The 16,336-nt window shown below is 39.8% G+C and overlaps 1 protein-coding gene across 1 annotated transcript; it reads right to left on the bottom strand.

Moving 5' to 3' along the window:
* Positions 1–7,151: 7,151 nt before the first annotated feature.
* Positions 7,152–16,336, bottom strand: dcps (decapping enzyme, scavenger). The gene is made up of 6 exons (XM_069670499.1): positions 16,091–16,336; positions 14,080–14,230; positions 13,847–13,992; positions 12,457–12,570; positions 9,782–9,892; positions 7,152–9,260 (listed from the first exon to the last, which is right to left on the bottom strand). The coding sequence occupies exons 1-6, from the start codon at positions 16,295–16,297 to the stop codon at positions 8,994–8,996; spliced, it is 996 nt and encodes a 331-aa protein (XP_069526600.1). The 5' UTR covers positions 16,298–16,336; the 3' UTR covers positions 7,152–8,993.

The raw sequence follows: 16,336 nt of genomic DNA, 5'->3' as shown, positions 1-16,336 counted from the left end.
AGACCCTCTTTCAAGTTTTGGTTAAAATAGTGTCTGACTTGCAAATACCTGTAGACGTCATCTTTACCCAACCCATATTCATTCTGTTGAACCTCAAATCTCTGGAATGCCCCCTTGTGGACAAACTAATAGTAATTTTTTAGACCTGTTGAGATCCAGGTCTTAAATCTGTCATCATTTTCATTTGGTGCAAAATCTGAATCGTAAGCACACCACCTTCGAATTTTAGATGAGTCTCCTAATGTGCAAATTTTAACTATTTCCTGCCAAGATTTTAGAAGAATTTCAGACATGGGAACATCTGAAACTCTCAGTTCACCCTGCAATTTGTTGTCTGCTAATAAGGCTGTTTTTGGTACTCCTTTTATCATTATGCCTTCCATTTCCTTCCCACATGTGGCCTCAGTTGAGCTGCATAGTAGTAATCTTGAAGGCATGGAAGGCCCATTCCACCCTTTTCTTGTCTTAATTGCAGAGTTTTAATTCTTAATTCTGGCCGTTTCCCTTGCCATATATATCTTGCTATTAACCTGTCCCATTCAACAAATTGTTTAGGTGGTATTCTGACTGGCAGACACTGAAAAAGGTAAGGCATTGTAAGAGAACATTCATCCTGATAGAATCAATCCTGGAGCTTAGACTTAAAAAGGGAATAACATTCCATCTTTGAATGTCTGTTTTTATCTTTGACTTATAAGGTCCATAATTGAGATCAAACATTTTTGAAAGGTCCTTGGGAAGTATGACTCCCAGGTATTTAATGGACTCTGCTTCCCATTCCCAGTTGTATAAGTTTCTAATCTTAGATGGTGGGTCATAGTTCAATGTTATTACCTGGTATTTATTAATATTAATTTTATACCCAGAAAATAGACCATATTCCTTTAACATCTTCATCAACTTTGGTAGTGTCTGTGTAGGTTGTGTTAAACTTAACAACAGATCATCAGCATATAGGGCCAATTTTTCGTCCCCAGAAGACATTGTTACGCCTTTTATATCAGACCTCTGCCTGATCCACTGGCTCAGCGGTTCTATGAACAGGGCGAAGAGGAGCGGCGGTGCACAGCCTCCTTGTCTCGTTCCTCTTTCCAGAATGACTGAGTAGGTTAGATCTCCATTAATTTTAATTTTGGCAGTTGGTTTATCATATAGCACTGCAAATGTAACAATTATTGTTGCATGAAATACAAATTTAGATAATACTTTATATAAAAATGACCATTTCACTGAGTCAAAAGCCTTTTCTGCATCTAAACTCACTATAAGTGTCTCCAAATTTTGCTGAGTAACTTGTCTCAGAATGTGCAACATTTTCCTAATGTTGTCTTGAGTCTGTCTTTGTCTAATGAAACCCATCTGGTCTTTATGTATTAGTGCTGGCAGGATCAGTTCTAATCTTTTAGATCAGGGGTACTCAATTAAACTTGAAAGAGGTCCCGTTAGAGATTTTTTTTCTCAGGCAAAGGTCCGGAACATCATAATGTCTGACCTGCGTTGTCATTCAGTACCATACATTTATACATTTTGAACGTCTGTCAAATCAAATAAAGAAAATACAATTAAGATAAACAGTTTTTACAACAACGCTAATAACTATTACACAGAGCTCTCATAATTTAACAATAATAATAATGAATACTTCAATACTGGTAAGGAAATATAGTGTGTGTTTGTATGTCTGGGGGGTCTCCCCCATGGAATTTTGAGTGTCAAAACCTTTATTTCCTGTATTTTTGGTTATTTTATGCCCCAGTTTGTGATGGAAGTGTCTTTATTTGTAAATAAAAACAAATAATATGTTCGGTACAACTGGTAGTATAATGTTGTCCATGCAGAAATCAAATGAAAGAGAGAGACAGCTTTACCTCTTCACTTAAGCTGCTATCTCTCTGCCTCCTGACAGAATTATCAAGATTTGACCATAATAGGGGGATTCACTTTATATTTTAATTTATGTTTGCCAAATTTTATTTTATGTTTTGCCGAAAAGCAGCTGCAGTTAGACTTTTTCTCATGGTGAGTTTTAAAACAGGCAATTACTATGAAATAAATATTACATTTAATACAGCCACCTTGGGACTCTCACCCAAAGAATATTCGGCTGGTAACACCTGAAAAAGAAAGGAAAAAGAAACACTACAATGGGCAAACTAAAAAAAGAAATAATAACCAAGTGTTGTGCGAGCAGTATTGTCTGTCTGTGAATGTTTCAGTGCGCCTGTGTGTGGGTGCGAGAGCGAGTGAGGAGAGAGAGAGGACGTGTGCGCATGTGTGTGTTCGCGGAGGTGTGAGGGCGACACGGTGTGATGAGAGGGGATCGGAGCAGCAGAGTTAAGATTGTAAAGTGTATTGCAAGCTGTGTGAGTGGAATAAACAGCCCGTTTCCAAGCCCACAAGTCGGACTCTCCGTGTGTGACATCTTGCTTCACCCAAGAAAGTGACGGGGGTTAGCTCCGAGGTAGAGAACAACTTCAGCCCTGGAGCAGATATTAAGTCTCCCCTGTGCGTCCTGACCATGGTTGGGATGCGGTAAACAGGAAAGCTAACACAAGGCACACAACTAATGAGATACAACAGAAGAAGAAAGCCCTGATACAACAGGTCCGGCGCCGATACCCCTACTGCCTCTTCTCACAACATGAAGACTACGCTACTGAGCAGGTTAGATCTGAGCAGCACACGAGCAAACGCGTCTACAGAATAATACTGAGCAGAACACGAGCAACACGTCTAAAGAATAATACTGAGCAAAATATAACTAAAGGCAAAGCAATGCTTTAACTCATGGAAACAAAAATGTTCAATTAAAGGCAACAAAAGGCAAGACAACAGTGGCCGTCTCGGCTGTCCGCAGCACTACAGCGGCATCGCTCCATAAGCTCGCCACCCCGACATGTCATAACACCCCCGCTCACCGACACAGCAGCGACAGCAACCAGTCAACCGCCGGCCTGCCCTGGAAACGGAAGTACTGCAGAGGGCGAGGGGAGCAAAGACAGGGTATTTTATCCCCAGAAACTAGGTGAAAAGTCACAGGTGATTGGTTCCCCCCTTAACCTGACTCACTCTGGGGCGCACCCTACCAATCAGCCGGTTACACATATAAGAAAAGAACTGCGGAAATAAGAGGAAAACTAGTCATGATGATGAAGCCTGATATAGCTCTGTGTAACTCTTAGGTTTATCAATAAAGTGTTTGAACTAAACTGCAGCCTTGAGTCTCTGTTGACAGAGACAAACGGAGTGACAGTGTCAGACAATGTCCGCGCTTAAATATCGCCACAGTCACGGAACATATACAAGTCTGTCCAGTCTTAGAAGCTCGGTTTTCTCTACTGCTCTCATTTTAGAGCACGCCATGTCTACTTTTCCCTAACTCACTAATTTTCTCCCACTGTGTCTCTTGTCGGCTGGCTCTTCATGTATTCTCACGCACCCACTGGGTCAGTTGCGATGATAATCTGAGAGATTGGCTGAGTAGCGTCACGTGTGATGATCTACAACGAATGCATTGGTCTGCGAGTTTCTTGGACCCCCAAATCACTACCGCAAAGACAAAAAAGCTGCGCAGGTTAAATTGATGCGCTTGCCAAAACTGTAAATAGGGCCGGGGATCGTAGACGATGGCAGTTGGGTCCGGATCCGCACCGCGGTCCGCCGTTTGGGGACCGCTGTTTTAGATAGTATGGAGGTGAAAAGTTTATAGTCAATATTTAAAACACTTACAGGACGGTATTTCCCACATTCCAATTTGTCCTTTCCCTTCTTAGGAGTGATGGAAAATGATTGCATCTCTCCATGAGGGAGGGATCTTTTTATGCTCCAGCACACAGTTAAACGCATTTAAAAGTGTTGGAACAAGCTGGTCTTGCATTATTTTATACCACTCTGAGGCGAAGCCATCTGTCCCCGGGGACTTCCCACCCTTTAGTCTCCCAATTGCTGCCTGTAGTTCTTCTTTTGTTATTTTCTATATTAATTTATCATTCTGCTCCTTTGTGACCTTACCTTCGGTAGGTGTATCGAAGATAAAAAGGCATCAATCTGGTGGTCATCCTTTGATTGTGGCTGTAAATATAGTTCTTTATAATATTTTTTAAAGCATTTTTGAATCATTTCCAGACTAGTTTCTATTTCATTTGTTGTAGGGTTTCTTAATTTGTGTATAGTTCTGTCTGCCTGTTATTTTCTTAACTTATATGATAAGAGCTTCAGTGATTTTGCCCTTGTCTCGTAGTATTGTTGCTTTGTAAAAATACTTTTTTTAAATTTTAAAAAAAAATAATTTTCTGTGTATTTATTTAATCTATTTGCTTTTTTAACTGTAGTAAATTTGGATTTGGTACCTTTGTTTAGAGTTCTTGAATGGTCTTTCTGAAGTGTCTTCATTTCATCCTCTAGATTTTTTAGTTTTTGTAGTCTTATTTTCTTTCATTGGAGGTAATAGCTATTATTTTGCCTCTAATCACAGCCTTGAGAGCATCCCAGAGGATGGATGGCGACACCTCGTCATTATTGTTATGTTCCAAATTTAATTTAACTTGTAAGTTATTCTTTGATAGCTGGGTTATTTAAAATGTTTGAGTTTAGCCTCCAGAGAGTAGACCTAGTCTTATTATTAAGGTGGTCTGACATAGTAATGGGACCAATTTCACATTTATCTAGTCCATAAAGGGTTTTTTTTTTAGCTTAAAAAAATAATCTATTCGAGAATAGACATTATGAGCGGCCGAATAATGTGTATAGTCTCAGCTGGTCAGGTTTATCTCTCTCCACACATCCACTATTCCCATTTCTTGCATCAAAGTGTTAGTTCTTTTACTTCTGTTTTTTGCATCAGGTCTTCCATTTGAGGAGTCCATTTTAGGGTTTAGTCGAATATTAAAGTCGCCGCCACATATTATGGTCCCTTGGCTTTTTGTTGTCATTAAGTCAAATATATATTTACAGAAGGACCAGTCACGACCAGGAGGAACATACACGTTAATGAGACTCGTCACAATACCATCTATTTTACCTATAATTATAACAAATCGACCTTCTTTATCTTTATACTCCGATATGTGTTCAAAGTTTACAGCACCAGATATCAGTGCTGCCCCTCCTCTCCTCCCTGAGCCGTGGGAGGAAAAATAAACATGTTTCAATCCCATTTTATTTAATTTAGCATATTCAGGGTCATCAAGATGAGTTTCCTGCAAGAATGCTATTTGGATTTTATCTTTCTTTAGTTTTGATAAAATGTTCCCCCTCTTAATTGGATTGAGTACACCATTTACAATTAAGGAAAATAATAGATCTGCTTTGCATCTAAGTGATTCCTGTCTCTACCATACTCATGAACTTGCTAAGCTCCCCCCTCCCTGCCAGAACCAGCAGAGAGTGAACAAATGAATAGTGAACAAACATCACAATAATATGCACAGAACTTAACATAAACAGTCAGTGTGACTCCCTATGTAGGGGTCTGTTAACTTGACCCTAAAGCTCTAAGGGGAAAACCCTCCTCCTGTGTCCAGTGAAAGGGGCCCTTTTCTGCGACCGTAGCACAACGAAAAAGTGGGTCCCAACTGAACCTTTTATTATTATTATTATTGTAAATATAGTATAGTTGGACTCCACCAGTATTTCTGGTTGTATTAACAAGGATCTCTTGAAGGTTCAGAGTTCAAAGTTTTGACACTAATTTAACGGCATAAATGAGCCTCCTTCACGTGCGGCTCACATGCTGTGAAAACGAGATCGTGGGTGAAAAATACAAAACACGAGCTGTATTTTTTGGGCGATTTGGAAACCGTGCAGCTCATGATGGATGGAAGAGCAGACGGATAGGGAGAGAGAAGCAGAAGGAGCTGCTGCAGGTGTGCAGGTGCAGCAGGTGAAGGTGTGTGGGGATAAATAACTGAAGAGAAGCATGGTGAGCAGATTAAAGTAGTTTTGTGAACAAACACTATGGTGGAGACTAATAAAGCAGTTATAATGGAATTACGAGCCAACTTTCTTTATATAGGACGTATTGTTCGCTGCAGTAACCCCGCCCCCTCTCTTCCCCCGTCACTCGTTGGCAGTAAATGATTATCTTTAGTATTTCCTGCTGTGTTCACACATCGGCCGACCCGGACACCCCAACATGAGACTAGGTCGCTGGCAGGAGAAAATCGGGGTAAGGTCATGGTAAAAAAAATGGCCATTTGCGTTCACATATGCAGCCGACCCGGGTAATGTAATGTCTTTACCAAATTTCCAGATGTACTACTGGGTAGCTTACGTTCACCCTATTCTCCATTGGCTATATGGTAAATGGTAAATGGACTGTACTTATATAGCGCTTTTCTAGTCTTTGCGACCACTCAAAGCTGCTTTTACACTACATGTCACATTCACCCAGTCACACACTGATGGCAGAGGCTGCTACGTAAAGTGCCCAACTGTCAATCAGATATCACATTCATACCCGTTGGCTATGCCACCGGGAGCAATTTGGGGTTCAGTGTCTTGCCCAAGTAGCCTGAGGGAGCTGGGGATCGAACCTCCGACCTTCCGATTGAAAGACGACCGACTCTACCACTGAGCCACAGCCGCCGAGGACCCAGGCGCCAATGCCTCCTTGTGGTGCAATCTTGAAGCGGGATTATGTGCTCCCTCATCACTTTCTGCATTAGTCCACACATCTCTGGCCTCTGACACTGCCCCATATACCAAAAACATCCTGTTCAAAATAACCCTTATATGGAAGTAGGTCCAGCTGCATAATGTATGGCATAGGATCTCATTAAAATCCCTCTTTGTGGGATAGTGCGTTTCTACAATGGTAGATTAAGGGCATAAAAACACTGCAGGACCTCTTCATAGAGAGACTTTTTGCGTCTTTTCAACAGTTGTGTACGAAGTATCTCATTCGGCATGCATGCTTTTCCCATACCTGCAGGTGCGTGATTATGGTGATGAAGCAGTACCCTTAATTTCCAGGACTTCTCCCAGATTCAGACATGACTCACTTTTAGCACTTATTCGATCATTTAGAAGCATAATATCTATTCTGCACTCTCTTCCCAGAAAAACTCCCTCACCATTATAAGACATAGATGGGAGCAGGACCCGGGCGAAAAAATAACAGACAAGACTCGGGATGCTATATCAAAACGAGTTTACACCTCCTCTACATGTGCAAGACATTGGTTACTACAGTGTAGAATATTACACAGGGCTCATTGGACTAAGGAGAAGTGAAATGATCCCATCTTCTTATCTACATACATTTTGGAACTGCTCAAAGCTGTCAATTTATTGGACTTCTGATGTTTGGGACACTTTCAGAGGTCCTTGAAGTAACTATAGACCCCTGCCCTATTATAGACGCTCTGATGTCGATGCTTTTCCCTTATGTCATACACAGTGGATCAGGACTATAATATATTACATGATGGTGGAAAAAATTAGCACACAGTGCAAGGTTCATCTGGCAAATTCTTTGAGATTTGGTGACCCTTATATGTTCTGTTCTGTATGCATCTATGTATTTGTATCATATACAAAAAAAGCAATAAGTTAAAACAATTTTTGTTCTCTATAGCTCATTCATGACAAATGTTTTGGGTGGTGAATTTTTATAGAACTCGTTTTTGAGGCCGATTTGAGTGACAGGTGGATACTGCTGGCTGTCTTCGAGCCATCAACACAGATAATACAGTAACTGAACTTCTTGGCCATCTTTGGGTTGGTTTCTTTTGGGTTTTTTCAGGCAAAATTCAGACAAATAATATGGCTTGCTGTGTGCTGTATGGCACTAACTGACCATCCAAGAAGTCTGCACGAAGCTTTTCCGGTCAGTGAAAGTCTAGTATTATTGTATTGATATTTTTGGACAAAGTATGAACTATACTCAATTGCCATATCTAGATTGTAAGCTCATTCAGTGTTTATCATACAATTATTTTTTCGTCGGCCAGTGCATAATAGTCAGGATTGCCCTGTAAAGATTATGTCGGACAGTAGTGATGAGGGGACTGGTTATTTTCACTTATTCAGTATGTGCCGTTAACCCGCCGTTCTCTCACTGGAGATTTGCTATGTTCCACAAGCTCTCTTAGATTCTTTAGTCTGATAAATAAACAACTGGTGACAGTCACACCACAAAAAGAATCTCAGTCTGTGGAAAACAAAAGGGTAAACTCGCTCATTCACCAGCTAATGAATAAGACACGTGTGTAGACTGCTTAACTTTGATCAATTGGTGTTTGCCAATCCTTGATGCTTGTGGTGGTAGCTAAATGCCGAATTTGAGTCTTCATATACACAGTCTATAAACGAGTGGGTGACATCCAGGTGGTTATAAATACAGTCTATGCATCTGACATACTTTATGAGCTCATCTATTATTGATAAACAGATATATAAGTTTCTATTTAGTTTCAAAGTCTGGAGTTTGTTTTTGCTTTAAGATAGTAATGCAAACACATAATAGCATAAGTATAATAAAAGCGTTTGGAGCCCGTAAGCCTTAATGCTGTTTAATTTGCACCCTTGAATATAATACTGAAAATACAAAAGACAAGTTGAATTGCATCATTGTTTCAAAGCTTCTACACAAATAAAGATGACTTGAATGTTTCTACCACCTAACCACCATAATGTTGGATGAAAAATTGGCATCTAGAGTAAAAAAAAACTGTACATTAACAGGTTGAGTAAAGGAAGTGTTATTTAGTCCGAAAAATGTTGGTTTATGTCACATCCACTCCTATGATCTCTCTTTTACAAACATGTTAAAAAAAATCATATACTAAAATATGAATAGTATGCAGATAGTGTTGGTGGTGCTTTACCCATTGACATGTAAAATACCCCAAGAATAAGACTGCATTGTTCTGCATTGCTACAAACTTGATTAATGTTTGTGAAATTATTTCCTGAAATTGAAAACTGTAGCTAAAAAACTGACCTGTACACCAGGTATGTGTAAACCTGTATGGGGACGTGTGTACAGCACTTTACAATCTCCCTGTCTCCTTGAACTTGCTGAGCAGTCCATCTTCAGCCCTCAGGGGGAAGTACAGGGTCCGTGTTTTGTAGTACTGGGAGTCAGACTGCAGGTTTTGAATTACGTCAGCAAGGAGGTGGGCCCGCTCCACGCCACAGCCCAGCGCCTCGTAGCTCAAATTAGTGAAGTGGACATGAAGGTGGTAGTAGGATGGCTGGTAGTGAAGGTAGACTCTCAGCTTACTGGCTGGAACGTTGTACCGCTGCATGATGGCCTCCTTAGTCAGAAATGGACAGGTATTGTCATTTTTTTCTCTACATCCGACATTATGAGCAAGTCCAAGGCTATCTTTTTAGTCTGTAATTAATAAGAGCTATGTTTTTTCCTAGTTCTCTCAGTAATGGACAGAAACAATGAGTTAATTTGTTGGAAATAAGAATTATAATTAGGGCTTTCAAGTGATTAAAAAAAGATCTAATTAATAACATGCTTTGTGACTAATTATATTAATTGTATATATATAAATTTTCCTTAGAATAATTTGGATTTAAGCATTTTCGTCTTTAATCCAGTAGAGATGGTTCTCTTGTCTTCACACACACAGATGTGTGACCTGTGATATCTTACCTTAAGATATTTCTGATCTTTTGACTTTGTTCACCAGCAGTATGTTTGATAAAGTATCATCAAAAAGTCATCTTGCATTTTTATTTTCATAAAATATTAATTGTCACATTAATGAGAGGTGCTGGAGGGAGAGGATAGTTTCTGCTCTCCAGGATGACCTTGTAACCTCACCTTTCCTTTCTTGAAGATGTTCTGCAGCAATGGTAGATGCTCAGACTTCAGGTCTCTGAGACTCCTTATATCTCTATGGCGTGCTATGGCAATCAGGTATAAATCATCAACCTGAAAGAACAAGACAGATTGTAAACATGGCATATTATCAACTATTTTTAAAACAAAAACTGCAGCAGCTGTCATGTATAACCGCAGATCTAATTACACTAAAGAAACAAAGATGTTCCTTAATGGCACAACAAGAATGCGATTAGTGTCCCAAAGAATTTGCGAATTTAAACCAACACAATTATTGCAATGAAAATAATATCAGTTAGAGGGAGGAAATTCTTGTGCTGATAATATGTTTATGGATCAGTTTTAATCATGTACATGCAAAACATTTAGGTGCTTAACTTCACAATTGAGTTTGACAGTTATTTTTCATACCTGGAGGAAAATGTTTGATATCAAATTGAAAAAATACTTTTAATATCTCACCATGTAGGGGTGCATGCTAATTAGGCCTGCACGATATATGGAAAACTCTGCAATGTGCAAATACATTGTTCAATATTGGGTTACGATATAATTATTTTTTTGGCCTTTTATGCCTTATTGATGAGGACAGTGAACAGTGTGGGAGGCGGGGCAGGGGAGGCTGGGGGATGCCACGTGGGGGGGGGCTGAGGGTGGCTAGTCAAACCCAGTGACTCTGTATCTAGGACTGTAGCCTCTGTACATGGGCTGCCAATTTTACCGCTGAGCCAAGAATGTCCTCCCCCTCTTAGTTTCTATGTCTATCTACTGTTCAGCATGTTCTGCACAATTCCCATGTTTGCAGCATGTCCTTCCTGAATCCAGAACAATTCCAAAAAGGTGTTGTTTTTTTTCATCACTTAATTGACACCAGTTATAGTGAGTGACTTCCTCTGATTGTATCAAAGAGGGAGGGGAATGGTTGATTATTTAGACCAGGGGTATTCAATTAAAATTAAAAGAGGTCCATTTAGAGAAATTTTTCTCAAGCAAAGGTCCGGACCATCATTCTTACTTGCATTACGATTATATACCATATATTTTGAATGTCTGTCAAACCAAATAAATAAAGTACCATTAGACCAAATAGTTTTACAACAATGATTATTATTAACTTTCACATAGAAGTGGAGGGAACTCTCACAATATAACAACAATAATAATAATTAATACTTCAATATTGGCAGGGAAACATAGTGTATGTTTGTATGTTGGGGGTCCGGGGGTCTCCCCAGCAAATTTTGAGTGTCAAAACCTTTATTTCCAGTGTTCCAGTTTATTTTTATACCCCAGTTTTAACAAATTAATCTTTTAAGATTAAGATTTTAAGTGCCATTATTTACATGGTGGTATAAGAGACAGAGAGGTTTACTTCTTGACTTAAGCTGCTCTCTCTGCCTCCTGGCAGAATTATAAAGATTCAACCATAATACGAGGATTCACATTAAGTTTTATTTCATGTTTTGCCATAAAGCAATTGCACTTCGACTTATTCTCATGGTGAGTTTTAAAACAGGCAATGACTATGAAATAAATAATGTCTAAACACACTGTACACTGAAGGTCCTGCTGAGAGCGAGAGAGACAGCACAAACATAAGAACAGAAGCCTGGACATAAGAGTAAAGCTGGTCATTTGATGATGAAGTCTAATGTAGCTCTGTACAACTCTCAGGTTTATCAGTCAAGTGTTTAAACTAAACTGCAGCCTGGAGTCTCTGTTAACAGTGACTGACAAAGTGACAAGAGTCAGACAGTGTCCGTCTGTAATAATCGCCACGGTCACGTAATGAGTCTAAAAGCTGTTTTCATTCTCTACTCTTCTCATTTAGAGTACGCCATGTCTACTTTCCCCCCCTTATTTTCTCCCTCGGTGTCTCTGTAAATCTCCTGTTGGCTGGCTCCTCCATGTTTGTCTGTATTCTCACAAACCCACTTGGTCCAGTCGCAATATTTATCTGAGTAACATATCTGATTGGCTGAGTAGCATCACATGTGATGATTTACAACGAATTGGAACACATTGGTCCGTGACATTCCTGGACCCCCCAAATCCTTCCTACCACAAAGGCAAAATAAGGTTTAAATAGTCACGCTTGTCAGAACTGTAAATAGGTCTGGGTCCAGATACGATGGCATCTGGATCCGATCTGGACTACGGTCCACCGACGTCAATCACTACACACTCACCCTGCACACTATGTCTTCCAGCTACTGCCCTCTGGGAGGCGCTACAGGACAATTGCCTCCAAAACAACCCGCTTCAAAAACAGTTCCATTCACATTGCAATAAACATTCTAAACTCTGAACGCTGAGGATGAAGCATGGCCTTATGCATGAAATGTGTTTGTCTGTATGTATATCTATGTTATATGTTTAATGTTGGAACCTGTACCAAGCTGTACTGAAAACAAATTCCACCAGCCTGGCTGTGTGGTCATTAAAGAATCAATCAATCAATCAACACTCTGACAAAGTAGAAGTAGAAGTCATGTTTTATATGTAACCTAAGGTGAAGTATTTTTCTTATTTGCTGTGTACATTTTGAAAAGCATTTTATTATTTTTTAGGTCTGCATCTGCCTGTAGGCCATCGCAATAAAAGTAAACATAATGTGTTAAATCTGCCAAACTGAGTTGGAAACTGAGTCTCACCTGTTTCTGATCCCATTTAAAATCTGGGAGGAGGACGAAGCCAACCTTTGGGTCTGGATCTTCATAAACTATCCGGTCAGCCTCCGCTTTCTTCTCCAGGATGTTGTATACCCACTAGGGGGTAAAAGTGATGTTGAGGTAATCCAAAGACAACATTGGACACATGGCACAATATGTTATTATACATTTCAATATTTCACATTTGGTCTGAAAACATGGTTTAAGGACAATAAGGTGTGCAGACACTGAATTAAGAGGTAGAGTAAGCGGACAGTATTGATACTGAATGTTTGGGTGGTAATTTCTGGAACTGATTAAATGTTTTTAATAATATTGGAATTACTGATGGTGTGCTCTATAGTGACAATTTAGTACGATTATTGGGTTGTTTGGGGTGGTTGTTTGTGCTTTGTTTCTTAGGTTGCACATCACGAGTGGCCCTCGCCCACAGATGAAAATTAGCTATTAGGGTTAACTGATACAATACATGTTTTGTTCATCATCACAGGCTTCCCACAGTATGTGAGGCTACGGAACAACATGTCAAAGTGGGCAGCACAGGGAGACCACAGGGGAAGGTCCTGTCTCCCTTCCTGTTCACACTCTACACCTCGGACTTCAGATTCCACACAGTCCTGTCCAATGTTTTCGGGTAATTCTGCCATCGTGGGCTGCATCAGCAGGGATCAGTAGGCCAAGTACAGGAGTTCAGTGCACGCCACACTGGAGTCCTACCAGAGCACCATCAGCTGTAAACCAAGACCACCCAGGAGCACCACAGAACGCTACGCTAAGTTTTCTTACCTGTGGCCATCAGACTGTATAATTCCTCCCCGTTCATCAGGAGGAAAAATGGTGCTTGAAGGTCTTTTCATTTTCATCATCATCATCATGAACTGTTATTAGGACTATAACACAGCTTCTGATATCATGTGCAATAATACTATTCAAAATCAGGCTAAATTATGTTCACTATGTGCAATAATACCACTTATCAGGGACCATATTTAGATTTATACTCATGTTTAACTTTTAGTATCAGGACCCGTATAACCTTTTCCACTGTGGCTCAGTGGTAGAGTCGGTCATCTTTCAATGGGATCCCCAGCTCCCTCAGTCAACATGTCAAAGTCAGCTGGGCACTTACCGTAGCAGCCTCTGCCATCAGTGTATGACTGTGTGTGTGAAGGGGTGAATGTGACATGTAGTGTATTGTTATTCTACTAGGCACCGTCTCTTTTGCATTAACCCATACACTTTATATTTTCACTTATATTTGAGTTGTTTTTCATATTTCTCTAACTTTGCACTGTTTTTCCTTTGGTATTAATAACGTTCTATCTTATCTTAAGTTAAAAGGTACCAGAGGGGCTGATTTCAGGTCACTTACCTGCACACTGAAACTCTGCTGCTTAATGAAGGGTAGAGTGATGGACTGATAGTCCTCCCAGGTCTCCTCCACCAGGAAACTCTCCTGACGCTGGTATTTCTTTACATGTTTCTCTGTAGCTGGACACACCACTGTAGTCTTTATCTCTGCAAATTAGGCAAAGAGTTGTCTTATTACCCTCCAGGTAACCAAATTGGCTGCTGGATCACAGTTGCACAGTTTTCTGACCATACCATTGAGATGATGGGGAGCCTGTAATCGATATGTGCTGTAAATGTCGTTCCTCATCTCCAGCTTCAGCCTGGAACCACTAAAGAGGTCAGCCAGGGTGTCCTCTCTGATGGGAGTCTTCTCCAGGATTACCACAGCCTCCTTATCAGCAAGCTGTTGAGGACATGTTAAATATCTGCCTAAACCAGTAATGAATCTGGGTATGCATACAATAGTTCTATCATAAGTAGGGATGCAACGCTTAGAGATTTTGATGGTACGATTATAGCCTGTGGAATAATCGCGGTTTCACAATTATGCCTTTATTAATATAAAAACATTACTACATGTACAAAATCACATGAACATTCTTTAGAAATTTTAATGTGTTATTTATTGCTGCCTTTTGAAACAGAAATAACAGTAATCAAATAATGCAGTCCAAAAATAAATAAAAAAAGTCTGTATTTCCCTTTTGAACGGAACACTTGGATGAAAAAATATCTAGTCGGCTTTTTGACTTAAACGGTTGCTGGCCTTTGAAGCATAAATAGTACTTCAACAGTGACAAAAGAAGTGAACTGAAATGTTACTGTGATCAACTGTCATCCATGCCTATCTTTTAATAATCTTTTTGTAATAATTAATCTAATCTTACATGGCCTGCGAATATCCTGACTATAATTGTTGTTTGAAGTTTAAGTTAAAATAATACTTTGAGAAATTGAGAACATCTCTCATGTGCAATTAATGAAATCCCATGGTATAGTGCTGGAAGTCCACAAGCTCCTGATGTTATGTTAGTGTTTTACACCTGATATGTTAATCAGCAATACTTTATTTATCCCCGGCGTTTACTCCACACAGACTGTCACTGGCTGAAGCCCTTGAGAGGACTATTTTGTCTTCTATACCTAGACTACATGCCACTTTACTGCGGCTTGTTTACGTTGCTCTGAAAACCCAACTTTCACCACTACGCCATTGATTTTAAGTAACACGTTTATATTTAATTCCCTACCAACTCAATGTTTCATCGTAATAGGTAACATAATATCACTCAGTTATTATGTTGGGCATGAAGTGCCGGGTGGTGATCCCACAGATGCTGCATCAAGTTTGATGTGTTTGACACTTTCGCCGCATCTTTTTTTCCTGCAGGTTTTGCAGCCGGGGGATCTGTCGTCTTAAATAACTCCCTGGTCATTCTTAGTTAGTTAGTAGTAGTAGTAGTTAGTGAATCAGAATCATTCTAAATTGACAAGCACGTGCCCGCAATCTGCATCCTCTCTATCCACTCAGCATATCAGGAAGAGAGCGATGAGTTGAAGACAAGTAAAAAGAGGAAAAAGTTGCAAGAGATGGCTCCAAAGTGAAAAAAAACCCCAAAGAATTTCGGCACAGCGGAAATTGAGGCGATTGTGTCGGAAGTAAAAGCAATAACAAATACACTTTTCCAAATCATGCTTTTAAGCCTTTTTTTTAATGAATAATTTTAATATGCCGTGCATTAAGTTATAAGGGCGTGCATTTTCTGAGAAAGCCGTTCCTTCATCATTTGTGCGTACGCATGGCCTGAAGTTCTAAATTTGTTCAGAGTACAAACAAACTCAAGTAAGAACATATTCATGAATCTCGTACGCACGGTCTAAGCAGATTTGTGCGTAAGCATAGTTTGTGAACGAGACCCAAAGTCTCTTAAGAAGTACGGCAGATTAAGCTGGCACCATAGACTGTATAAAAACAAAAGCTGGCACACGACAGGTGCAATTTTGTTTTCGTTTCGGTAATCGCTGCATCCCTAATATAAGCACAACATTGTCATATTGGTTTCTAAAACATCCATTTTACAATAAATCACAACCACGTTTTTTTTTATCTCTAACCACACGTTATTGTTACGTCTTTTCTATAAAAAATTACTCACACCACTTGAATGACAATAACAGTAGAAATTACTATAGCCGGAGCTAGCTAAATGGCCTGTAACAGCTTAGCTAAGTATGCTAACTTTTACAACAACCTTAAGGTTACCTGTCCATGGACGAAGATGTTTTTCTCGCGGGCAGAATCACTCAAGACCTTGGATGTTTTAAACCCATACAAAATATTTTCAGATTCAGATTCCCTTTCAACTTCTCCTCGGCCATTATAATCGTTAGCTTTCGACCTCTTAACTCTGAGGGATATATTTTCAGGTTCAGCCCTATCAATTTCACGCTTCGCCGCACTGTCTGCCATGTTTCGCACCACAATGCCACTACAGCAGTGGCCGCTTTC

Source organism: Semicossyphus pulcher, unplaced genomic scaffold, assembly GCF_022749685.1.
Source record: "Semicossyphus pulcher isolate SPU_LCO1_2020_fin unplaced genomic scaffold, fSemPul1.0.p SCAF_2, whole genome shotgun sequence".
Classification (NCBI taxonomy): domain Eukaryota; kingdom Metazoa; phylum Chordata; class Actinopteri; order Labriformes; family Labridae; genus Semicossyphus; species Semicossyphus pulcher.
Note: the sequence above shows the minus strand (reverse complement) of the source record. Positions and strands in the feature narration are given on the sequence as shown.

What these genes read in the sequence shown, in the direction of transcription:
- dcps (XM_069670499.1), bottom strand. Translation starts at nt 16,297, where the DNA reads ATGGCAGACAGTGCGGCGAAGCGTGAAATTGATAGGGCTGAACCTGAA. An exon ending in GGCTCCCCATCATCTCAATG is followed by an intron (nt 13,993 to 14,079) that starts GTATGGTCAGAA and finishes CCTAATTTGCAG; the next exon opens with AGATAAAGACTACAGTGGTG. An exon ending in AGCAGAGTTTCAGTGTGCAG is followed by an intron (nt 12,571 to 13,846) that starts GTAAGTGACCTG and finishes TTTACCCCCTAG; the next exon opens with TGGGTATACAACATCCTGGA.